General features: G+C 38.3%; 2 protein-coding genes across 4 annotated transcripts in view; both read right to left on the bottom strand.

The window, feature by feature from the left end:
- LOC149844696 (uncharacterized) overlaps positions 1-27471 on the bottom strand; it is a 55590-nt gene extending 28119 nt beyond the window's left edge. Inside the window, exons 1-2 of the mRNA XM_089995154.1 lie at positions 27386-27471; positions 25858-26015 (exon numbers count right to left, since the gene is read on the bottom strand). The gene's annotated coding sequence lies outside the window, so the exon portion shown is untranslated. The remainder of the gene's footprint in view (positions 1-25857; positions 26016-27385) is intronic.
- LOC149844697 (uncharacterized) lies at positions 175-27446 on the bottom strand. 3 transcript variants are annotated; one of them, XM_089995166.1, is made up of 4 exons: positions 27386-27446; positions 26155-26299; positions 25858-26015; positions 175-890 (listed from the first exon to the last, which is right to left on the bottom strand). In XM_089995166.1, the coding sequence occupies exons 2-4, from the start codon at positions 26227-26229 to the stop codon at positions 794-796; spliced, it is 330 nt and encodes a 109-aa protein (XP_089851292.1). In that variant the 5' UTR covers positions 26230-26299; positions 27386-27446; the 3' UTR covers positions 175-793. The 3 variants fall into 3 exon arrangements, with proteins under 3 accessions (XP_089851292.1, XP_089851286.1, XP_089851287.1); XM_089995160.1 differs by lacking the exon at positions 27386-27446 and adding an exon at positions 27096-27213 and having other exon boundaries at positions 26155-26279; XM_089995161.1 differs by lacking the exon at positions 27386-27446 and adding an exon at positions 27096-27129.
- Positions 27472-27720: the final 249 nt, after the last annotated feature.

Here is a 27720-nt window from a genome sequence, read left to right as displayed (position 1 = left end):
CAAAGTCATGTTTGCAATGCTCTGTGATTCTTGGATCCTATGTTTAATCACAATTACCATACTTTCTTAAGGGTGTTTTTTTGAAGTAGGCCACAAGGTTGACCTTGTGATTCACAATCACAGCTTCTACTTTCTTAAGCTTCTACTTTCTCAGCTGTGACCAAAGCAAACATGAGAATCGAACCTCTATTGATAACCGAGAAAAGAGGGTTAAGCCACCAAAGTTATCCTTTATCATAAACCACAAAAGGTAAAAAGAATAGTATCTTTTTAACTTTAAATACAGAGAAAGCACAGGTTTATGTTTTTCTTAGTGGAAACACTGAACCCACCACACGTCGTCATTTTGGCATTATTCTTATCTTCCTTGTCATGACAGTAAAGTGGGCATCAACTTTTCAAACTGGCAGCACAAGGAGGTTTAATGCTAAGGGGCAAACGAAAACAGATTGACAGGAATTAGAGTCGGTGGTGAGAGAAGCGAGAACTAAGCAGAGATGAAGTTCCTCTTCCAGTGCCCCTGCTGCTCATGTTTCTGCTTCATGAAGACCAAGAAGAGCAAATCCAAGGAAAAGGAAGGAAAGGAAGGCTGAGTTAGAGCAGAGCACAACCATGTAGACATAAATGTGGGTATAGTGCCTTTTCTTTGAGTTTATTCCATGTGTAATAAAAAGTTATTGGTGTTGGGCTGAAGACTCGTGTTAATCAAAATGATGTGCATTTTCTGATGTGAAATAAGATGACTTCTTTGAGCTTATCTGCTTAAGTGGTTGCCGAGACAAAATATATCCTCCTATTCTTGCTTTATTTGCTCAGTCTGCTCATTTTCCGACATACCCATCTCGGCCAACTGTTGTTCAACAGACACCAGACCCGTCTCTGAAAGAAACCTGTGGTAAACCAGAAATAATTGCTGTGACTGAACATAAACCAACATAATCTGAGGCTATTTATATTTTACCCTCTTACATCTAAAAAAACTTGAGAATTTGGAATCTGATGTGACAACATTTTTCTATAGCAATTGGTTTCCTATGGAACTATTTTTGAAAAATCTTAAAGAGTTGCAACACCCAAACCAGATTGATAATCTCAGGCACTCTAGTTCTCCAAAAAGCATAACTCTCTCTCTCCATAAAAGACAAGCAACATGGAACTTCCACATTTGGTGCTCTACACACATCCTGACTGAATGTGTCAGATGTAGCCCAAAGTCCAGTTTCTCAATGGAGGCCTGGACACAGATCCTACAAGCTAGAGACCAACATGTCAGAGTTCTTTTTCAGGTCTGAATCAGGACCAAGCTCGATTTTCTGGAATATGACTCAACAAATACAAGTTGGCCCGACATCTTCACCTTTCACTGATTCACAATCAAACATCCCTACACCGGGTCCCTGGATCCTGATATTCAGAGTCAGAGATTGGTCCACATTCACAGTCTGACCTATTTAGTGGCCCTAGCAACTTCAAACCCCTAGCATATAATCACAGGCAAACTGGCAAATGTTCAGCAGGTACTGATGAATCGCTAGCCAAGTAAGCTAAGGTGCTCACGGAAAGAAGAAAGGCTACCAACTTAGTGCCATACTCGAGACATGCTGGGGCTATTTGGCTGATGCGCAAAATGGTGTTACGCAAATGAGCTATTTCAAACTAAGGTGCTCATGATAAAAAAAGAGAAAAAAAGAAACGAAAGTGTCAGTGTGCCATTTTAGAGAAACTTTGGAGCTATTAGGCTGATATGCGAAATGAGGCCAGGCAAATAATCTTTCATTTTTCAAGGTCTGCTGCTGATACCACCAAGGAAAATCTTCCAAGAGATGGAATTATGAAAAGGTGATTTCCCTTTAAAACTGCAAGTTTGAAAAATTAGAAGACCTAGTTTTCAGAAAACAATTCAGAAGGACTGTTTTATACTGCTTTATCTACATCTTTCTCTAATTCTGCCTTCATACACCACCATTACCCTTCTCCATGTCAAGTTCCCTGAACCCATCCCACTACAGAGAAGATAGAGAATGCAGGAAATGATGTCATTCATATCAGATGATACCGATGTAACATGGGTGCTTCTGAACCCCAAGGCACCCACACTCGAACCTATATAACATAGGTATAAAATTGTATAAAAAAACAAAAACTTATATAATTGTAAATGCCTATCATACACGTTTCCGCTGCTGATCCTGCAAGATCAGTGGCGAAAACATGTTTTTTAAGAGGATCATTAGTGGCGCTTGAGAGCGCTGCTAAATCACTGACTGCACAAAAAATAATCCATCGGGCATGCCAGGTGGGCCCAATGGATGTCGCGTAAGGGCGTCCGATGTTACACCTTCTCTCTCTCTCTCTGTGTGTGTGTATATATATATATATATATATATATATATATATATATATATATATATATATATATATATATATATATATATATATATATACACACACACACCCCTCACCCAAGTTTTTCCAAATGGTCATGTCTCACCCTTCGCACTTGCACTTGGCATGGGATAATACCCTCCCCACCATTTTCTAGCATCTGTAGATATAAAATGCTGCAAACTCTTGAAAACATCCGATAGAAAGAGGTTCCAAGGTTTTCAGAACATTTTCCATCCAGGGAATTGCATGGAGAATGGTAGGAAAAAGCCATCAAACATTGGAAAATTTTCTTTCCCAGCCACCTCATGTCCAAATGATAACTATGAAAAGGACGCCAAAGACGATAATGAAGCAGAGAGAGAGAGAGAGAGAGAGAGAGAGAGAGAGAGAGAGAGAGAGAGAGATTTTATTTCAAGGGCAACCAGTGAGGAACAAACAAAAAATTTAGGAAAACTAAACAAAGCATCATCAAAAGCCAAATATTGTTCAAAAGCAAGATCCAAAAAAATTCACTATCAGTTCTGGTTAAAACAATTTGAGTTTTCAAAAAGGTGTAATCTAGACAGTCCCTTGGTGTAAAAAACGATTATTCTCCAATCATAATGAATATATTGGCAAAGGAGAGCAATTTTCTCAAACTCAGCACACAATGAATAGCCGTCTCACAAAGCTATTCTTCTTACTAGCTTGTTTAGCAGGCATAATAGGAAAACATGCTTCAAAACCCTCAAATGCTATGAAGAGGATTATACCAGATTTTGAGAAGAAACCATGGCAAGCTTGAAACTGAATATATAAGTGCATCAACCATAATATAAAGAGCTGGTGTTCGCAATTAAGGAAAACATTTATCAGATCTCAACCAGGCTTGCGCACAATCATCGAGAAAAGGTTTTACAACGTTACCTCATATCTGTTAAGATATATATATATATATATAACCGAAATACCCATCAGGGGTATTTTGGTCTTTTCCTGTAATAGGCATCAGCCCATTAGGGGCTGACCATTCTTTATTTTCTTATTTTTATTATTTTTATTTTATGTATTTTTCAGCCTTTTGCGGACTGATGGACAGCTCCAACTAGCTGTTGGAGCTGCCCCCCTTTATGTTCTCTTGTATTATAAATAGGCCATACAAGGCCTTGTGTTTCTCACTCTTTAGAGAGTTCCTCTATGCAATAACAAACATATTTTTGACCCTTGTGAGGGTGGTGCCGTTTATTCAATCAAGTGTTTTACTTGATTGAAGTGTGTTCTTATTTGTCCATAAGTGACGTTCTTGGATTTAGTCTATTTTGTATCATAGCTTTGTTGATCTTGAAGCATTGTTCCAATAAGTTTCAAGAGGAGAATCGTGACAGCATCAAGAGGAGGAGGATCGTGAGCATGGAGAAAACAATGAATCGTTGCATCGAAAAGTGCACCATCTCAAGCAAATCTTGTATTGCATTTCTTTTTTTTTCTCTCTCATTACTCTCCCTCTCTCTCTTTGTTGTAAAAGAATGGAGAATGAAAGGAAAGTAATCGTCTCCATTCTCGTACGCCTAAATAATACAAACTATGTGATGTGGGATCTATAATAAAACACAAAATATGAGAAAAAGGTCTATGGGGGTTTGGTGGACGGTACCGAAAATGAACCTAAACTCACTCTCACCAAATTTGAAAATGGAAAGAAAGTTGTTCAAGGAGAGAAAATGTCTAAAGCCGTTTCCGATTATGAGAAAAAATGGAAAGAGTGGAGGATGGGTCATTCCAAGATAATTAGATGATTCATCAATAGTGTGGACATTCACAAGTGTTCTAGTTTAGCGAAATTTGATTCGCTAGTGATGCGTGAAAATATCTTAAAGATATGTATAATTTTAAAGATATTGTTACGTAATATTCAAAACAAGTTATAAAGAAAAAAATTTTGTTTGTGCAGATTGCATTCTTGGTAAGATAAACATTTTACCCTTTGGGTCAAGACATTTTATATCTAAAAATCCATTTGAGTTAGTGCATTTGGACGTATGGAGACCGGCTCTAGTTGTATCCAAAGGAGGCGTATCTTACTATGTTGTGTTCATGGATGACTATAGTAGACATTCTTGGATATTTTTTCTTAAACAAAAATAAGAAGTTTTTGATTGTTTTAAAACATTTCATTGCTATATAAAGACTCAATTTAAAACCAATATTCAAATTTTTAGAACCGATTCTGAGAAAGAATTTGTGTCAAAAGAATTAAAAAAAATTCTTAGTCTACATGGGATTATTCATCAAAAATCTTGTTCATACAAACCTCAACAAAATGGACTAGCCGAGAGAAAGCATAAACATATTATTGAGACCACTAAAACACTTCTTGTATCAAGAAATGTTTCAAAAGGTTTTTGGGCCGAAGCCGCCCCCTTACAACAATCTATCAGACAAATATTCGCCTTCAAAACATATTAAAAATATCTCTCCAATTGAAAAATTGTTTAAAACAACTCCCGATTATAATAGGTTAGGAGTCTTTGGATATAAATGTTTTGTCCTTACCAATAAAAATGACAAAATTTTCCCAACAACAATCCCTTGTGTTTTTTAGGCTATGCTGAAAATCAAAAGGGATATAGATGTTATTGTGAGATTTTCCTCTTGAATCTATTTTGAGAGAAAGAGAAAGAACAGGGGATGTGGCTGTCACGATTTCATTATTGAAATCGTGACCTAAAAACATGTATTTATGTTTTGATTTACAATATGGGTTCGGGTCTAGTATAATGTCCAGACCCGGTATACAATGTACAGTCGGTATGACAAGTGTAATATACAAAACACGACTTTTTTACCTCCCCTCAAGTTGATCATGGTTTTGAACTTTTTGTTAAGCCCTTTGTAAATATGTCTGCAACTTGTCTTTCAGTATTAACAAATTCAGGCTCGATCTCTTTTTCTTCAACTTTTTGTCTTACAAAATGCTGGTCAATCTCAATATGCTTAGCGCGACTGTGATGTACTAGATTGAATGACATGTTGAGGGCACTTTGATTGTCACACAACAAGGTAGACCGAAAGATCGTTTCTCCCATTTCAGTTAGTAAATGCCGAACCCATGTGACTTCAGCAGTAGCGGCAACCATGGATCTATACTCGACCTTAGTGCTTGATCTAATGACGGCCTTTTGTTTTCTACTACTCTAAGAGACTAAGTTTCTTCCAATGAAGACACAATATCTTTGATAAAACTACCTTTGGTTGACAGACTTTGTCCTGAAAACCGAGAAGGAATGGAAGGGGAGAGGAGAGAGAAGAGAGCACGTTCTTTTCTTGGAATCGGCAGCCACTCTGAATTCGCGATGGTTGCACTAAACTTCATTAAGATAAAATAGGTTTTACGAATATTTTACAATGACAAAACTACCCTCTGTTAGTAATGTATATTACATTACAATATAACATACACGTGGACTATATGGATCCTCTACTGGATCCATATCTGATCTGTATTCTAACACCCTCCCTCAAGTTGTGCATGGGATTGAACTATGTGCAACTTGTTCTTCAGATACCAAAAACGATTACTTGTGAGACCCTTTGTGAACATATCAGCAACTTGGTCTTCTGAAGACACATAAACCGGTTCAATCTCTTTGTCTGCTACTTTTTGTCTGATGAAATGTTGGTCAATCTCAATGTGTTTGGTCCAACTGTGATGAACAGGATTGAACGCAATTTGTATAGCACTTCTATTATCACACATGAGGGTTGAACTTAAGATACTCTCTCCCATCTCTATAAGTAGATGCCTAATCCAGGTTACTTCTGCTGTGGTAGCTGCCATAGATCTATATTCTGCCAGTGTGCTAGATCTTGCCACAACTTTCTGTTTTCTACTACTCCATGAGATAAGATTGCTTCCAATGAAAACACGGTATCCTGAAACAGACCTCCTTTCATTTGGGTCCCCTGCCCAGTCTGCATCTGTATAGGCCAATATGTCATGTTTCGGTGTTACCCATGAAGATTGAGCATATATGAGTCCATCACCCACCGTGCCTTTTAGATAGCAAAGAATACGTTTGATGGCATCCATGTGACCAGTCTTTGGTTCATGCATGAACTGAGATACTTGATTCACAGAATATACAATGTCTGGTCTAGTAAAGGTAAGATATTGTAACATGCCCACTAAACTGCGATACTTGCTTGCATCAGGATACAACTCACCATCACAAATGTTGAGTTTTTGATTGACAACACTGGGTGTAGGCACAGGTTTGCAATCTGTCATTCCTGCTTTGGCCAGAAGATCAAGAGTGTATTTGTGTTGAGTTAATGGCATTTTTTCATCTTGTCTGTCCACCTCTATACCAAGAAAATATCTTAGTTCTCCAAGATCTTTCATCTTGAATCACATACTTAGTAAAACTTTAATTTGTTGAATATGGTCTGGAGCATTACCAGTGATCACTATATCATCAACATATATAAGTAAGAAAACCATAGTGGTTCCATCCCTGTACATGAATAAAGCATGATCTAGTTGGGAACGAATGAAACCGTGGTTTTGAATCTCTAAGGAGAAGCTTTCAAACCATGACCTGGAGGCTTGCTTTAAACCATACAATGCTCTGGTTAATTTACATACATATTCTTTTGGGTCTCCCTTTGCATAACCTTGAGGCTGCTCCATGTAGACCTCTTCTTTTAAATCCCCATGAAGAAATGCATTTTTAACATCAAGCTGACTAAGGCTCCACCCATGTTCAATAGCCAGGCCAAGGATAATACGAATAGTTTCCATTTTCACCACTGGGCTGAAGGTCTCATCGTAATCTTGACCATATTCTTGGGTGAAACCTTTGGCAACAAGACGTGCCTTGTATCGTTCAATGCTACCATTCGGTTTATACTTAATCTTATACACCCATTTCGAGCTAACAACATTTTTATCTGGGGGACGACCAACTATCTCCCATGTTCGACACTCATGAAGTGCCTCTATCTCCGTATTCATCGCTTCAATCCATTTGTTAGATTGAACAACTTGACAAAACCCAAGTGGTTCCTCATGTTTTTCAATCTTGGATAGAAAGATCTGAAAATCCATAGAGAAGTTATCATAACTCACCCATTTTTCAATAGGATGCCTTATCCTGCTTGATCTTCTTGGCATCTCTCTGTTACTGGATAATGCCATGTGTTCTCCAACAGGTGCATTTGTTTGCTCTCTGGGTCTTCTGGTGTAGACATTTTCTTTGTATCTCAGACATTCTGTTTCCGATACCTTATCTGAAGTCGTCTCATCATGTATGCTTTCAGGATCCAAAGTGGTATGTTCAACAGCATGTGAAATAAGTCCAGTACTGAGCCATGGATCATACCAATTATCTGTTGTGTCACCATGTTCACGACTATGGTTGGCTTTATTCTCCAGAAAGCTATTTTCATCAAAAACAACAATTCTGACAATTTTGACCTTCTTATTGGCAGGGTCATAGCACTTGTACCCCTTGTGTTCATCTGCATAACCTACAAATTGCATATAGAGGCTTTGTCCTGAAATTTAGTTCTCATGGATTTGTCAATATGTACATAACATGTGCATCCGAAAAGTCGTAACTCATCATAATCAGGGTGTACACCAAAGAGAACATAATAGGGAGACTGATTTTCAAGGATAGGCATAGGAAGACGATTTATCACATGAGTGGCAGTGTGAAAAGCTTCTGTCCAAAGACTGATGGGCAAGTTACAACCATGAATCATACTCATTGCACTTTTCACAATATGTCTGTGTTTACGTTCAGCAATTCCATTTTGTTGTGGAGTGTATGGGCAAGAAACTCTACGATATATCCCATTATCTTGGAGAAAATCTAAAAAATCTTTGGAGGAATACTCACCACCTCCATCACATTGGAGAATTTGAATACTTTGAGAGAATTGATTTTTAACATAGGCATAAAAGTGTCAGAAAATAAGAAAGACCTTTGATTTGTGTTTCATGAAAAATATCTAGGTAAAATGAGAGAAATTGTCAATAAAAGATACATAATATTTACTTCCAGAAGATGAAGGATTGAGAGTTGGTCCCCAAACATTAGAACATATTATCTCAAAAGGCATAGAGGCTCTTTTATTTATTTGATGAAAAGGAAGTACATGACTCTTGCAAACTTGACAACCAGGACACATTTTATCCTTCAATGAAGGTGAAACAGACTCTGAGAGAAAACCATTGGACATTAACTTTTCAATAAAGACTTGACTACAATGACCAAGACGAGAATGTCAGAGATCTGGCTTATTACATTTGGATATACTTAAAACATTTTTAGAGACATGATCAAACTTGGGCTTCAAGACACTGGAGGTTGGATCTTCATTGAAGACATACATGTTTGCACGTCGCTCTCCTTTAGCGAACATCTCCTTCGTTTGAAGATCCTTGACAAAGACAGAAGTAGGAGTAAATTCCACAGAAGAATCGGTAGAGTCAACAAGTTTAGAAACAGAGACAATATTTTTCTTTATATTTGGTGCATGAACAACATCAGATAAAGAAATAGATGACTCAGACAAAGGAATGAGGACGTTGCCTATGTTTGAAACAGGGTGGTGAGTCCCATCTCCACTTACAATATTAGATTTACCAAAATAGGGAACCAAAGTAGAGAACTTACCTGCATTGCCAATGACACGAGCTGCTGCCCCAGAGTCAACATACCATATTCCATCATCATTCTGTTTCAGGTTCAAGTTTTCCATCGCAAATAGGAGAAGATCCTTAGCATCATCACTAACCCGAAATGTACCTGTAGTTCCTGATGTAGCAACATTTCTATTGTTTTGCGCTCTATTCCGGTTTTGTGGGTTGAACCAGCAGTTGGCTTTGATGTGACATCGTTTATTACACTGATAGCATGTGGGAACATTATTTGAAAAACTGACTGTGGAATTTGGTGTAGGTAGTAACCCACGTCCACCCTGGATGGGAGTTCCCTTGCCTCTGCCACGTCCTCCTCGTGCACGATCAACCATCATCCCTGTGGCAAGAACCTCATGTGTAGATGATTGTCCTGCTGAAGTATCATACATGCTTTTCAGAGTCATCTCGTACCGAAAGAGTTTGGCACGTAATTCCTCAAAGCTGAGTAACATAGGCAAGCATAATAAAGAGGTCACAAGAACATGATACTCTGATCCCAAGGCATTCAGTGTCTGCTGCACCTTCTCTCTATCTGACACTGGATATCCAACCATGGTTAATTGATCTGTGATGCTTTTGACTTGATTTAAGAATTCAATAATGCTTATTGCCCCCTTTCTTAACATCTGAAATTCGCGTTTAAGAAACAACACTTTAGCCTCTGATATCTGAGAATAGGTCTGAGCTAAATCCTCCCACAAAACTTTAGATGTGCAATTATCAGGAATGAAAATCAATACTTCTTGTGACAATGTGGAAGTGATGTGCGCGACAAGGGCCTGATCGTGCTTCATCCAAGTAACAAATGCAGGATTGTGAATAATATTTAGCAATCCTCCATCCTCTTTAGCTTCGGTTGTGATAAATTCTGGAGGCATTGGAGTGGAGTCATCCAAGTGGCCTGAAAGGTCTTGACTTCGAATAAAAGGAGCAATTTGCCTTTTCCAAGTCAGATAATTGTTGGTCGTTAGCTTTTCCGAGACTAGCTGTCCCTGGAAGTTGGAAGAAAGACCCGAATTACCTGAAGTATCCATTGATAGACTGTTTGACAACCGAAGGACACTAGTGACTGAAACTAAAATAAAATAAAAACTAGTGTGGCTGAAACTGAAATGAAGGACTGACAGAAAATTAATATGAGATTAATGAGAATAGGCAGACGTGACAGGCAGATTTCAGACTAGCAGTAATGAGATGTTTTTGAAACGATAGACAATGAAACTAAGAAACCAGAAATGATGGAGAAGAGAATCAGAAACCAACAACAACATGATATGGGAATGAAACTGAGAAAAAAAAAACTCGGCTTTATGAAACTGAAAGGAACTCAACTTAAGAAGATACGGTAGCAGGACTCGACTTTATGAGGGTGGAAGAGAACTCGATTTAAGAAGGGACGATAGCAGATCTGAAAAGGCTTCAGATCTGCGACAGATAAACTCACTAAGAGAGAATGGAAGTAAGACGATAGCATATCTGAAAAGATTTCAGATCTGCAATAGAGAGACTCACTTGAGAGAATAAAAATAACAGAAGGGAAAAGAAGGATGAAGGTAACGTGACCTGTCGACTTTTCACGTTGATGGAGCACGGGCTTGACAACTTTTCTTCACGCCCAAAACCTACACTGCTCTGATACCATGATAAAACTGCCTTTGGTTGGCAGAATTTGTCCTGAAAACCGAGAAGGAATGGAAGGGGAGAGGAGAGAGAAGAGAGCACGTTCTTTTCTTGGAATTGGCAGCCACTCTGAATTCGGGATGGCTGCACTAAACTTCATTAAGATAAAATAGGTTTTTATAAATCTTTTACAATGACAAAACTACCCTGTGTTAGTAATGTATATTACATTATAATATAACATACATGTGGTCTATATGGATCCTCTACTGGATCCATATTCGATCTGTATTCTAACAATCTTGATGTAGACCTTTGATCATTTGGATCCCCTGCCCAGTCTGTATCACAATATACAGTAAGCTCACACATATCCTTGCCAGACGACTTTGGAGAATATATCAACCCATCTCCAATTGTCCTTTTCAGATATCTGAGTATCCTCTTAACCGCCTCCATATGTCCAGTACATGGTGCATGCATAAACTGAGACACTTGATTGACTGAATAAACAATATCAGGTCGAGTGAATGTGAGATACTGTAACATCCCTATTAGACAACGATACCTGGTGAGATCCTCACACAGGTCTCCATCATGAGTACTTAGTTTTTGGTGGAGCACACTTGGAGTTCCTAGAGGTTTGCAGTCTTTCATACCTGCCTTGCTGAGAACGTCTATCGTATACTTGTGCTAAGTGAGAGTCAAGCCATGAGCCAGACTATCGACTTCTACCCCAAGAAAATAACGCAAGGCACCAAGATCTTTCATTTTGAACCTCTGCCCTAATAGGTTTTTCACTTCTTTGATGTGATCTTGTGATGACAATATCATCCACATAAATTAGTAATAGGGTGATCACATTCTGACTTCTAAAAAATGAATAATGAGTGATCCAGTAGAGAGCATGAAAATCCATGTTTTTGAATCTCAAGTGAGAAACTGTCAAACCAAAAACGAGATGCTTGTTTTAGGCTATAGATAGCTCTTTTTAGCTTGCATACATGTGTTTTACAATCTTGCTCGTGATATCCAGGTGGTTGTTCCATGTAAACTTCCTTCTTCAAATCCCCATGCAAGAATGCATTTTTTACATCAAGCTGACTCAGCTTCCATCCATGTTCAACAGCCAAGGAAAGAATAATTCGAATAGTTCTCATTCTCACGACTGGGCTAAAGGTCTCATCATAGTCTTATCCTGCTTCATGGGTGAACCCTTTTGCCACCAGTCTTGCCTTGTATCATTCAATGGTTCCATCTGGTTTATACTTTATTTTGTAGACCCATTTGCATCTGACAACATTTTTGTCAAGTGGTCTGGGAACAATTTCCCAGGTTCCACATTCATGCAAGGCTTGCATTTCATCATTCATGGCTTCTACCCATTTGGTAGAAGTGGTTGCCTGATAGTATATAATAGGTTCATCTTCCTTATTGAGGGCAGTTAAAAAGAGCTGAAAATCCAAGAAGAAGTTGTTATAGCTGACCCACCTATCAATAGGATGTCACATACGATTGGATCTTCTGATCTCAAGAATATGAGAGGAAGTAGGTGCAGCTGCTGGGGCGCGATTTAAAAGGCCTGACGCAGTCGTTCTTTGTCTAGTATAGGAAATGCCCTTGTATCTGCCCGGTACCGATGATGGTACTTCTTCCCCATTCTGTGATCCTGATGCACCTATAGTCTCAAACATTTCTTCTTCCCGCTGCACACAATCTGGAGAACAAACTTCATTGGGACTAGCAAAAAGGTCTGAATTCAGCCAAAGATAATAAACTTCAGTTGTGGTAGCGAACATATTTGTTGTGTCAGCTTTGTGATCAAAATTATGTTCATCAAAGACAACATTTCTTGAGATTCTGATACGTCTGTTAGCGGGATCATAACACCTATATCCTTTGCAGTCGTCTGCACATCCCACAAATCTACACTTCTGAGCCTTGTCCTGAAACTTGTTTCTCAGGGATCGTTCAATGTACACATAACAAACACATCCGAAGGCACGTAAATCATGATAACTAGGATAAACCCCAAAAAGACAGTAATAAGGAGACTTATTTTCCAAAACAACCATAGGCAATCTATGTATCACATGTGCGGCAGAGTGAAAAGCTTCTGTCCACAGATTAATGGGAAGATTACTGTAATAGAGCATACTCATGGTACTTTCGATAATATGCATGTGTTTTCGCTCAGCAATCCCATTTTGTTGAGGTGTGTGTGGACAAGACACCTTTCTTCCTATCCCATTATTTTAAAGAAAAAGAAATAAAGTCACTAGATGAGAACTCCCCTCCTCCGTCACATTGAAAAAATTGGATGGACTCAGAATTGATTTTTTACTAAGGAAAGAAAGTTTTGAAACAAAAGAAAAACTTTCGACTTATTTTTTATGAAATATATCCAGGTGTATCGAGAGTAGCTGTCAACAAAAATTAAGTAGTATATGCTTCCAGATCCAGAGGCAACTGGGGCAGGCCCCCATATATCAGAACATATTATCTCAAAAGGCTTTGAAGCTCTCTTATTAATGGAGCGAAAAGGCAATGCATGATTTTTGTACAAAAGACAACTGGAACACTTTTGACTTCTCTCATTCACATTGAGACTTTCTTTTGGAATGAGATTATTATAAACAAGTTTCTCAATAAAATGACTCCCACAATGTCCTAACCAACTGTGCTATAGGAAAGGCTTATTATATTCAGAAATACTAAAAACATTTGTTGAAGGGAAAGAACACGACTCTAATGAAGACTTCAAATCCTGATGAGTAGAACAGACGGAATGACATGGAGCTTCTTCAAAGACATACATATTGCTTTGTCTTTTTCCTTCAGCGAACGTTTCCCAAGTGCGAAGGTCCTTGACCTGCACAGAGAAGGGAGTGAATTCGACTGAAGCATGATTATCATCAACAAGTTTAGAAACAGAGACAATATTTTTCTTGATATTGGGAGCATGAAGGACATCAAAAAATTCAAGGGTAGAATGTGACATGGGAATGACAGATTTTCCAACGTGGAAAACGGGATGGTAGGATCCATCTCCAGTGACAATCTTACTTTTACCAAAATAAGGAATAGGTTTAAAAAGTTTACCTGCATCACCAGTCACGTGAGTTGCTGCCCCTGAGTCAACAAACCAAGTTCCTTGATCATTCTGCTTAAAAATCAATTTTGACAAGGCGGATCTCAACAGATCTCTATCTCTCCACTGTCTCTGATACTGTTGGACTTCCTTTTTGTTTCCGTCTGTGCAGACTTCCCTTTATTTTCAGGATTGTACCAACAATTCACCTTGATATGCCCCCTTTTGTTACTGTTGACGACCTGAAAGCAAATGCAAAAACCGAGGCAGAGAGAGAGAGAGAGAGAGAAAGAGAGAGAGAGAGAGAGAGAGAGAGAGAGAGACGGTTGTAGGAAACAATAGAACTTACTCTTTGATTAGGGCTCCTCTCTATGTTAAATAGAGAGAGAGGCCAAAGAAGTGAAATTACACGTAAGTCCCTCATTAGAATAAAAATTCAAATAGCCTCTAGTTTAGGAAAACTTAACCATAAAACCTCTTAATCTCAACACTCCCCCTCAAGCTGGAGCATAGATATCGATCATGCTCAGCTTGTCACAACAATGGGAGAAACTAGGCCTCGCAAGGGCCTTGGTAAAGACATCAGCAACTTGATCGTCGGAAGATACATGATCTGTGCAAATATAACCAGCCTGGATTAAGTCACGTACATAGTGACAGTCAACTTCAATATGTTTAGTCCTTTCATGAAAAACTGGGTTGTTGGCAATATATGTAGCAGCCCTATTGTCACACACCATCACTATAGGTAGGGATACGTTCACCTGAAGTTCCGTCAAAACTGATTTTACCCACAGGATCTCAGCTGCAGTCTGAGCCATAGCTCGGTATTCTGATTCGGCACTAGACCTAGCTACAACAGTTTGTTTCTTACTTCTCCAGGTAACAAGATTTCCTCCCATAAAAACACAGAATCCAGTTGTTGACTTTCTATCTTCGATAGACCCTGCATAATCTGCGTCAGTGTAAGCAACAACGTCCAAGGAAGGATTTTGTTTAAATAACAGTCCTTTACCAGGAGATGACTTTAAGTACCTGAGAACCATCATAGCTGCATCCCAGTGAGCTTTGGTAGGTTTATCCATGAATTGACTAATTTTACTCACGGCTAATGAAATGTCTGGTCTAGTAACGGTCACATATAACAACTTACCCACCAAGGATCTAAAACTGGTACTATCCACATATTCAGATTTCTCATCGAACATATGAGTTTTGGGATCCATAGGAATGTTGGCTGGCTTCGCTCATAGCATTCCAGTCTCTTTTAATAAGTCCATCACATACTTTCTTTGTGACAAAACTAAGCCCTCTTTGTTTCTTGCAGCCTCAATACCCAAAAAATATCGAAGGGAACCAAGATCTTTAGTAACAAAATGTTCCTGAAGGTGATCCTTTGTTGCGGAAATATCTTGGGCACTGCTTCCTGTTAATATGATGTCATCGACATATACCACCATAATCACAATTCCAGAACTAGTTTTCTTGATAAACAAGGAGTGGTCTGAGGCTGACCTGACAAATCCAAAATTCGACATTACCTCAAATAATTTTTGAAACCATGCTCGAGGACTCTGCTTCAAGCCATAAATAGCCTTATTCAGCTTGCACACTTTCTGACACTCCCCCTGAACCTCAAAGCCTGGGGGTTGTTGCATATAGACTGTTTCATGTAAATCTCCATACAAAAAGGCATTCTTGACATCCAACTGAGACAAGGGCCATCCATAGTGCACTGCAACAGAGAGAACGAGACGAATAGTGCCAAGACGAGCGACTGGGGAAAAAGTTTCAAAAAAGTCAACACCATAAGTCTGAGTATAGCCTTTTGCAACCAACCGGGCTTTGTACCATTCAATTGACCCATCCGAGTTATATTTAATGATATATACCCATTTGCAGCCAACAATATCTGCATCAGTTGGAGGATCAACCAAGTCCCAAGTGCCCCTAGAGCATAGGGCATCCATCTCATCCTGCATAGCCTGCATCCATTTGGGGTCGAAGAGAGCCTGATTGTGATGAAGCGAAACAGAGGAGGCAGACAAAGCCGAGATAAAATTCTTTATAGATGCCCCAAAATTAACTTCAGAAACAAACTGAGAAATGGGATGAAGGGTGCACTGTCTTTTCCCTTTTCGCAGAGCAATAGGAAGATCCTCATCAAGAGCAGAAGCTTCAGTATGCTCAGAGATACTTACCTCAGGAGAAGGAGATAATGGGGGCATGGAGGTAGGTGGTAACCTGTGAGTATACACTATAGGAGGGTTTCTATATCGAGACTCCCCAGAGGATGGAGCCACAGGCTGTGGAGTGAACGACTCTAAAGGAAAAGGAGGAATTGGCAGAGGAAAGACATCACCCTGACTCTCTTGTAACCTTGGAGTAGTACTCGTGAAATATGGGGTAGACTCAAAGAAGGAAACATCCGCACTGACATACTCTTTATGGGATATAGGATCATAACAACGATATCCTTTTTTATTCTTAGGATACCCAAGGAAAACACATTTAATAGACTGTGAAACAAGTTTATCTCGTTCAGGACCCAGCTTATGCACAAAGCACACACATCCAAAAACTTTAGGGGGGATAGGAAAAAGAGGAGCCTCAGGACAGAGAATTTGGATTGGGATCTGTTCTTCTACAAAACTTGAAGGCATGCGGTTTATAAGAAAACCAGCAGTCAAAACTGCATCTCCCCAGTATGACACAGGCATATTGGATTGAATCATTAGGCATCGAGCGACATTTAGAATTTGTCCATGTTTTCTCTCAGCCACACCATTTTGTTGGGATGTATGAGGACATGTAAATTGAGGTTGAATCCCTTTCTCATAATAGAATTGAAGCAAGTCTTTGGATTTGAACTCAAGAGCATTATCAGTGCGAACAATTCTAACACACACGTCAAATTGAGTTTTTATTTCAACAATCAAAGATTTAAGAATGACAGGGCCTTGAGACCGATCTTTTAACAAGAACACCCACGATAACCTTGAGAAGTCATCAACAATGACCAAATAATAACGACACTGAGACCTACTAGGAATCCTACTCGGACCCCATACATCGACAAGAAGGAGGTCAAACAATCTTTGACTCGATGGACTTTGACTAGAGGGAAAAGAGCTTCGGCAATGTTTTCCCAATTGACATGTTTCACACTGAAGAGAAACTAAGGGAGGTATATGAGGAATGACACGACGAAGTTTTGTCACTGGAAGGTGACCCAAACGATGATGCCACACAAGAGGACTTGATGATGATGTAACAGCAGAATTGGCCGAAACCTCTGGTTGGTGTAGGTAATACAGACCACCTTCCTCATAGCCACCACCAATCCTTCTCCCCGTCAGCAAGTCTTGAAAGGTGCATCCCATAGGATCAAAAATCACTCTACAATTCCACTCTTTTGTCAATCGACTGACAGATAATAAATTCTGTGGAAACGAAGGAGCATGAAGAACATGCGACAATTGAAGAGTAGGGGTAATAGACATGTTTCCTTGCCCTACAATTGGGGAAGAGCTACCATCAGCAAGATGTACCCCTTTTTGACCTGTCACAGATTTTAAACTCACAAAGTTGCTCGAGTTTCCACACAAGTGACCAGAGGCTCCAGAATCAATAACCCACCTACCACCTTGGCCAAGAAGGTCATCTCTTGCCGAGCCTGCAACCTCTGCACCAGGAGGCTTCGAAGCGGATAAACATAAGGCAAGGAGCTCATCATATTCAGCCCTGCTAAGAGTTACAAAGTCATTGGAATAATTTTCACCTGGTTTAGCCCCTTGAGCCATAAGATAAAATGATGGGCTTGATTAAAAAAAAGTTACAACCACACGCGCACCCAGTTTGCTGAAAATCCAAATCTGATTCACAACCAGCTATACAACTGCTATATCTAGTTTTAATTTCACAGATAAACCCTGAGATTCATGACCACCGACTGTAATATGACGACTATTCAGACCCAATATATCACATTCACCTTAACAATGAACTGCTATAGGCAGCATATCACACCACTACCAGAGATAGCACTAAAGACCTGCTCCACACTCCGCAGATCAACGACAGCTAATGGCCTTCACCGAAATACCTTGAAGCTTCAACACAACTTTCTTCCAGACTTGACGTCAAACCTAATTCCAGATCAACGTCCAAAAAAAAACTTTCAGCAATCCAGATCTCCACCTGATCTGGTTCCACGATCATTAGATTTTTCTCTCCACCTTCACGCGACTTCAACCTTCACGCTATCTCCTGGTTGGGTCTTCAAACAGTTTCCAGATCTGGCAGCAGACAACTTCAACTACAATAGAAGGAATATCAGATCTGAATATGATCTGATTTTGAGAAATCTGACTTCGATAGAGAATATCAGATCTGAAGGAATATGCAGGACCACGACTTATATAAGAATCCCTATAGTTTTTTTCTTTCGACAACCAGAACATTAAAGAAATGGCGATATAAGCAGATTAACATCTGTTCTCACAGCACTCCTGCTACTGCCAAAAAAAATATCACGACACAGCCTGCTGCTCACGCCTGCTGCTTCCACGAACAGAAATCGTTATTAACATTCTGTTTTCACAGCACTAATGCTACGACCAAAAAAAAATCACGAACCAGCAAGAATCACGCATGCTGATATCATGTTCTGAAAGTGAACAGCCAAATAAGATCCGAGAAGAACTCGGCACCCAGATTCACAACCAATGACAACATGTTATTAAAAAAGAATAATTTCAGGACTCAGCAGGGAACTTGGCAACCATATTCACGACCCACGATGACAGGCGCACGCAGAAGCATAGAATCACGACATCCAGAAACTTTCAGTTGTTTTTTTTTCAGCAACAAACAAAAACTTTTCATATTCAGATCTTAATGACACACACTCATCGTGTCAAAGATCTATCATCAGAGAAAAAGGAGCGACACACCTGTTTCCACCTCTTTCAGTTTTATTTGAATATTTTTTTTTTGTTGAGTAGGTCGATCACGCTCCCGGGGTCTACCGCTCTGATACCATGTTGACGACCTGAAAGCAAATGCAGAAACCGAGGCAGAGAGAGAGAGAGAGAGAGAAAGAGAGAAAGAGAGAGAGAGAGAGAGAGAGAGAGAGAGAGAGAGAGAGACGGTTGTAGGAAACAATAGAACTTACTCTTTGATTAGGGCTCCTCTCTATGTTAAATAGAGAGAGAGGCCAAAGAAGTGAAATTACACGTAAGTCCCTCATTAGAATAAAAATTCAAATAGCCTCTAGTTTAGGAAAACTTAACCATAAAACCTCTTAATCTCAACAGTTACAAAGAAAGCAAGTGGGGATAGATCTCTGTCCCTGAGCATGGGTCAACATATTTGGAGTGGGAAGCAATCCACATCCTCCGTGTTCATTTCGCCCTTGTCCCCCCTCGACCATAAGTCACCCCTGTGGCAAAAACTTCTTGAGAATTTGTATGAGCGCGGTTTTCTTCAGAAAAGCCTTTCAGAGTCATTTCATACTGAATTAATTTAGCTCGCAACTCATCAAAAGTAGGAAGAGCAGGCAAGCACAGCAATGAAGTTACGATCATATTATAATCGGATCCCAGTCCACTCAGGGTTTGTTGCACCATATCACTGTCGTGCACAGCACATCCTATAATTGCAAGTTGATCTGTGATAGTCTTCATCTTGTTTAGATAGTCCATGATGGTCATGGAGTCTTTTCTCAGCAGCTGGAATTCCCTCTTGAGAAAAACCATCCTCGCCTGTGAAACTTGTGAATATGTCTAAATCAATCTCTGCCAAAGGTGCATGGTTGTACAGTTGTCAAGGATTGCAACAAGAACCTCTTGAGACAACGTAGAGGTAATGTATGAAACTACTGATTGGTCTTTCCTTTCCCAGTTGAGATATTCTGCATTTTTGACATACACAATTGAAGTTGCCCATTTATCATCTTTCTCTTCTCTCATAACAAATTCTAGCGGGGTTGGAGTGGTTCCATCCAGATGACCTAAGAGACCTTGGCTCCTTATAAAAGGAATGATTTGTCTCTTCCAAATCAAGAAGTTTGAGGTGGTTAACTTTTCGGAAACAAGCTGATTGAGGAAACTCGAAGGAAGACTCAATTGAGAAGAATGAGAATCCATAATTGGAAAAGAAGTTTTAACAAAGATATTCACGAAGTGCCCAGTCTACCGCCAGATAAGTTTGCTGGTCGGCCTTTTTTTTTTTAAAGGTTGGGCAACCTTCAAGAGACTAGCGATCAGAAACTTTCACATTCAAAAGAGAACCATATCTAAATTTTTTTCTTCTGTTGTATTTATAAGGTTTGTGATTGACGCAATAAAAAGTTCTGAACAATACACGTTGAATAGAATTTAAAACTGATTGTGTTTTCAGACAAAACGCAGGTGGGTATGATGTGGACAGAGGGCAAAATGCTATACGAATATCAGATATGACAACAAGAAGGAATGGCTTGTAGACGCTTGATAGATTAGACTTAGATTAGAAATCTGATATCAAATATCAAGTCTGGACAGTATATAAAAGAAAATCAATCAGAAACTTAATATTTCAGATCTGATGCAACTTCACGCTCAGATCTGAATATTTCGGTTCAAGTAAAAAGAAATGAGAATGCACAGAGGTGGAATATTTCAGATCTGATGCAGAAGCACGACCAGATCTGAATATTCAAGACGAAGAAGAAGATGGGTCGACTTTAGGGATTCACGTGAAACTTAGGGATTCACGTGAAACGGGATCCTTCTAGACAAGAATAAGAAAAAGATAGTTTAGAGATAGAGATTCACGTGAGACGTGATGATTTTAGGGATTCACGTGAGACGTAAATCCTCCAAACACAAAAAAAAACTTACGAAAAGAAGCGATGGAAGAAATAAGAAACCTTTCTTGATTGAGATAGTCAAGTCGCACCTTTTGGAAGCCACTTCAAACCCTAGGTGGATCTTGACTTTGATACCATGTGAGATTTTCCTCTTAAATCTGTTTTGAGAGAAAGAGAAAGAAGAGGAGAAGAGGGGATGCGGCTGTCACGATTTCAATAATGAAATCGTGACCTAAAAACATGTATTTATGTTTTGATTTACAATATGGGTCCGGGTTTGGTATAATGTCTAGACCCGATATACAATGTACAGTCGGTATGACAAGTGTAATATACAAAACACGACTTTTTTAGTTATGACATTGAAAGAAACAAATTATATATTTAACAAAATGTTACTTTTCTTGAAAGTGAAAATGGTTTTAGCAAAGAAAAAATCCAAGAGAATTGTGATTATTCATTTCTTTTTGACCTTGTCAATGAACATGAAAAGTGTGAAAACATTTATAATATGTATGAGAGTGAAAATGAAGACACTCATGATGCAAATGAGAATGTAAATGAGAGTCCCAATAATATAGATCTATCTCATGGTGACATACAAACCTACACTCGACGTACCGAAGACCATCCACCATGTACTTTAGAAAGATTTTCTTAAAATCAAGATGTAGATCACTCTAGTATTAAAAAATCCATACGAATTTCAAAAGCTCCTAGTAGATTTGTATCCTATGATTCCTTTGAACTAAGGTATAGATAATGTCTAATGGCTATACACTCGTATATAGAACCGACATCTTACCGTGAAGCTAAAAATCATCAAGAATAGATCAAGGCGATGAATAATGAATTACAAGCTTTGAAAAAGGCAAAAACTTGGAAAATTCAAACCTTACCTAAAGGAAGGAAAACTATATGATGTAGATGAGTCTACAAGATAAAAACTAAATGGGATGTGACATTAAAAAAATACAAAACTAAGCTAGTAGCTAAGGGATACAGTTAAGAATATGGAATAGACTATGACGAGACTTTTGCTTCAGTCGCTCGAATGACCACTGTTAGAACTCTTATCTCTATAGCATCAATTAAAAAATGTCCTATCTTTCAAATGGACGTAAAAAATACATTTTTGAATGGTAATCTGAATGAGGAGGTTTACATGGATTCTCCACCAGGTTTGAATTTAGCACATAAGAAAACTCTTTGGTTACGAAAAGCCTTGTATGGTTTAAAACATGCTCCCAAAGCTCGGTATGATAGGTTCAATAGTGTGATGACACACCTACATTTTAAATCTTGTTTTATTGACACTGCGTTATTTGTTAAGTATTCCAATGCAGAACTGGTTATATTACTATGATAATCATAGGATGTGACAAGCAGGGAGTTAATCATATCAAAGATGTGCTTAAAGACAATTTTGGCATGAAAAATCTTGGTTTTTTACGATATTTTCTTGGAATAGAAGTGGCTTACTCACTTCGCAGTTATTTTTTGTTACAAATTAAGTATGCAACAGAGATCATTGAGCGATCTGAAAAGGACAAATGCAAAAATGGGTTGATACTCTAGAGGTTATAAATGCAAAAATGAAGAAAGATGATGGAGAACCTTTGTAAGATCTAACTCCATACAAACAAATGATTGGAGCTTTGTCTTATCTTTCTATTACTCATCCTGATATTTCTCATGCTATTCACTCTGTTAGTCAATTTCAACATTCTCACACTATAATACATATGAGTGTTGTAATGAGAATTATTAGATATATTAAGAATTCCATCAATCATGGATTGTTTTTATCATCATCTTCCTCGTTAGAAGTCATTGTATATTATGATTCTGACTAAAGAGGGGATGTGAATGATAGGCGCTCAACTACTGGTTTATGTGTTTTTGTAGGTGATTCTCTAATCTCGTGACGATGCAAGAAGCAACATAAGGTATCCCTTTCTTCCACTGAAGCTGAGTATCGTGACATGACAACAACTACATCTAAGTTAGTATGGTTGCGACAACTACTGAAGGATTTAGGAATTCACATCGCATAACCCTCCAGATTATTTTGTGGCAACAAGAGCGCTATATACATTGCAAGCAATCATACGTTCTATGAGAGGACAAAACATATTGCCACTATGTTCGTGAATAATTCCTGAGTAAGACCATCACATTGCCTTACGTTCCATCGGAGTATCAACTAGCGGACTTCTTCACCAAAGCACTTCCGTCACCTAGATTTCACTTCCTACTTGGCAAACTCTCGGTTGTTCCACCATGAGTTTGAGGGGGGTGTTAAGATATATATATATATATATATATATATATATATATATATATATATATATATATATATATATATATATTGAAATACCCATCAGGGGTATTTCAATCTTTTCCTATAATAGGTGTCAGCCCATTAGGGGCTGACCATTCTTTATTTTCTTATTTTTCTTATTTTCTGTATTTTTCAGCCTTATGCAAACTGATGGGACAGCTCCAACTAGCTGTTGGTGCTGCCCCCCTTTATGTTCTCTTGTATTATAAATAGGCCATTCAAGGCCTTGTATTTATCACTCCTTAGAGAGTTTCTCTATGCAATAACAAACATATTTTTGACCCTTGTGAGGGTGGTGCGGTTTATTCAATCAAGTGTTTTACTTGATTGAAGTGTGCTCTTATTTGTCCATAAGTGATGTTCTTAGATTTAGTCCATTTCATTACAATATCTAGTTAGTGAAGTTATCCAGAAAGATAATGGATTAGGCTTACATCAGAGATGAATCTGCTCACAAACTTTATATATAATTGATTGTACCTACAATCGAGTTGGGGTCTCCATGATGAAAGTTGATTTGACTCAATCTGACCTCATAGATGTGTTCAGTATGCTCGACTTAATGTGCACCTGTTGGAGGAAACAGGAAAAAAATAACATAGAATCACAAGAGGACAAAAGTAAATCAATACAAGCAAATATGATCACATTGTAGAAGATGCCGATTGAAATCAATTGTCATATCTTGACTTTGTTTCCAACTGGCAGGATATCCGTCTTTCTTCATATCACTTCTAAAGGACTTAATTCTTGACCAAACGCTACTCAGGATAAAGATATTATTAATACCTCTCGCTCTGTTATGGCAACTTTTCAATATAGATCCATCACTAAGGATACAATATTTTTCACATAAATCTGACCCTACAGCATGGCTTGTTACTTGTGATTCTTCACAACTCGATATCATTCACTCCATTTTTCTATTTACAACATTTCTTCAGTCTCAGTTACAAAAGTACATTTGTGTATCACTGGCAGCAAGCAGTACACAAGAACTTTGTTGATTTAAAAAGATTCTTCTTCCTTGATGGAAGAAGAATATTGATCATCATTGATTGGAGCATAAGAAGGTGCTTTTGGAGGGAAAGATGCTTTGCAAAGAAGAATACTGATTATGACGAGATATCAGCTCAAGTAGTAAATATTATTGTCATTTGTCAATGTTCTCTCAAATTGATGTAAGAAGAAAAATTTGTGTATGACAATTAAAGTTGTGGCCCTTGTCATCAAGTATGAAGTATATCAAACATTTAGGTGACCAAGCCAGCATGCTAATCAAGATACATAGCCAACTTTTGAGCTCGGATGGGTAGATCAGACACTTTCTTGTTGGTTGATGGGTTTCACTGGTGGTATCCACGTGCTTAGACAGATCAATAAGGTCAACAGTGATCAGTGATCACTTGCAGCTATATTATAAACCATACAATAAGGATACCTAGTCATTTACAATATTTCTCACACAGACTTCCTCAAATAATGTGCCTACACTGCTGGCGCTATCGTGTTTCACTGAAACCACCTTGAATAAGAAGTCTACCATTGCTTCACACGTTGCTTTCATGTTAAACTTGAAGCAGAGAGGATCACTCTTTCCATTCCGTATGATGTTGCCTATATTTGATGTTGTGGTCAAACAACCAGAGAAATTGTAGCCTGGTGCAGGCTTTTTGTTGACTGACATGGGTATGCTTCTACCCCACACCCTTCTTAAATGCTATGTTGCCAAGGAACTATTTCAGAAGCATATTATGTGGCTCATCAGAAGTTCACTACCAGAACAATTTCCTTTCTTCAGTATCACTCTGCCTTGCCTCTCTGACTAGTTATCCAAACTCTCATTGCCCTCTCTGTCAGCAAATAGAGTCTGAGGAGAGTCATTTAATTGTACATAAGATACTTTTGATTGTGCATGCAATCTATCAGTAGCATATGCTATTAGTCTTTATTAGAGGTTACTGTCATTATATTGTAAACAGCGTGTGTCCTCAAATCCAATTTAGTTAATGAGAAAACAATCTCTGCCAAAACTCCCTTCTTTACATTTCCAAGTCTTCAATCTGTCTAACCAATGGGAAAGCAATACCATATGCAAAATCAATTGATTAGGTTGGTTTCTGGGTTTCCCATGATGTTAGAATAGAGATTTTGCTTATGTCGCTGATGAAAATTGACCAAAATAACCTTAACCTAACAAATGGTGTTCTACCTCAGCATATACCCTAATTTACAGTTTGATCAATAATGCTTCCTCCATAAGTTAACCTGGAATACTAGTAACCAGATCTTCAAGATGTTCCCCTTTTGGAATTTGGATTGTAAACCAACCAATTTTGAAGGCCTAGAATCCATTCAATAAATATCTGTTGGCTAATGCTGCCTTGCAGATCTGCATTATGGTGCAGAACAACATGTATGTTCGCAGCAAATTATTGTCCTAGATCAAGTTTATGGTATCACTGCAGTATCTACCAATGTGTCCAATCTGCCCATAAATTTGGCACATAACTTCATTTTATTCCGCAGATTAAAATTGCTTGTGAATTCCATGCAAAAAATATTTCCTTGCAATTCAACAATAGTGACAGAAGCTCCATAAAGTAGTGCATCCAGGATGGTTGTGATGGACCAACTCAAACTTAAGATCATGTTCTACAGGCTATCTGAACTAATGTGTCAGAAATTCTTATATAAAATTATAGAGATGATGTCACATCCACACACATAAGTTCTTAAGCATCAAAGAAGGAAATATGAAACCAAAAGAGAGATCAAGACTAAATTAACTAAGATTGCATATGAGAATGAAAGGAGCATCTTATACCAGTTCAAGAATATACATACTAGCTAAAAGTAGAACCAGTGCTTACCAATTCAGGAGAATAAACAGAAGTGCACCGAGACCAACAAGTATGAGAACATGCAAAATCAAACTCAGGTCATCTGATGCGAATGCTAGAAACAGCATAGCAGCAAAGCACACACCGAGTGACAAAAATACCACCTTAATAACAGACCAAGTTGAGGCCTGAAAACAAAATGAGCATGATCTTAGCAAAGATAAAAAAAGAAAAGAAACATGCATCATCAAATCGTTACAATTCAACATGATGAAACTTATTCATAAAGATGTGAAGTGTGAATCAATATGGAGGAAATGACCATACATTGACACCAGAAGCCAGAGCTCCCAAAAGTACTGCTTCTGCAGTAGGTATGTTGTTTCGAGAAGCTTGCTCCATTAAGAAGTTTTTAAATTAGAAATCCATAATCATATCCATGTATCTGCTTTCTGCCATGACATTTGAGCTCCTATCAATGATTCCAACAATACCAATTCTTGATTTTCTTGAGCATCCACACAGGTTCAATAAATAGTATACCATAGAAAAGAACAAATATAAAAAGGAAAATGTTGCATCCAAAATCATGTACTAGTAAATCTGCAATGAAAGAAAGTCTGCAGGAACAGAGAGACTACTACGAAAAGCCATGAAAAAACACAATGCACCAATTATTCTACTCTAACAAATCAAGATGGAAGTTCAGATATTATTGAGATCCTAAAAGGTGGGAAACGAGCTCAGGTTCATTCGATAACCACCGATCGAAAAAACAGCATTTTTTCTTGTTTTGGTTTTTTTCAATGAAATGATTGAAATTCTACCACCGATCGGATGACATTCAGTATAATTTCTACAAATGTTCCAACTCCCAAACAACATAAATTAACCAATGAAAAATTCCAACAACGCTGAATAAAAGGCGCTTTCTACTTGCTTATTTTTGCATATAACTGATTGAAATTGGACCATGGAACAGAAAACGTTTCGGTATAGTTTCTAGCAAACTTCCAACTCCAAAACAGCATAACCAATTCAATCATATAGACGATGATTAAATATAAGATGATGGTGATATGCAGCAACGCCAAGCTCTCGAGACCAACTTTTATCTTCGAGCATGTGATCAGAGTTTGACAGTAGAAGAACAAAACCAGAAAAGTAGAGAAACAAAGAGAAAGATGGATGCAATTTGCAAAGCTTTCCTTACAACAAATCCACTACGAATAGTTGCGAAGAACGTTCTAGAAATCTAGAAAGCAAACCTGCAAGAGGATGGAGATGCTACAACGGAGAAAGTTGTGGGTTTTAAGGATCTATTGAGATTTCCAGAGAAACCAACATATACAACAAATTTGTGGGTTTTGAGAATCGAGATAGGACGCTGAAAATGAGAGGAGAGAAGATTTGGAAAAGAAGAAGAAGAAAAAGCACCAACACAGACACACGCATACCCTTCTCACGCAATGGGGATGGGATTGCTGAAATCAAACGAAACCAGCAAAGAGGTCATCAAAGAAAAAACAAAGATAAAAAAGGGTAGAGGAGCGCTCACCTTAGGATGTGTTTTCCCATCGGGAAACAAATTCCACGGATTTGTAATGCCCCAAAGGAACAAGATCCTCGGTTTGAGTGACGTTTAACAAACACCTACGGATGAAATTCGATTGCTTGGAAAGTTGAACTGCCCGAGGAGAAATTAGGGCTGGCAACGGTCTCCTTAGACGATACTAAAATCGATTTTGGGGCATTAAAAATCGCAAAAACATCTTGATAAATTACCTGAAAGTTTTAAACGGTAATTTCTCTTAATATTTTCATAATATCGTGCGGTTTTTTCGTAAAAACATAAATATCTCGTTTTAAGCACGATATTTATGTTTTAAACGG

Source organism: Nuphar pumila, chromosome 2, assembly GCF_984573655.1.
Source record: "Nuphar pumila chromosome 2, dmNupPumi1.hap1.1, whole genome shotgun sequence".
Classification (NCBI taxonomy): domain Eukaryota; kingdom Viridiplantae; phylum Streptophyta; class Magnoliopsida; order Nymphaeales; family Nymphaeaceae; genus Nuphar; species Nuphar pumila.
The sequence above is the reverse complement of the archived record's forward strand: the minus strand, read 5'-3'. Positions and strand labels throughout refer to the sequence as shown.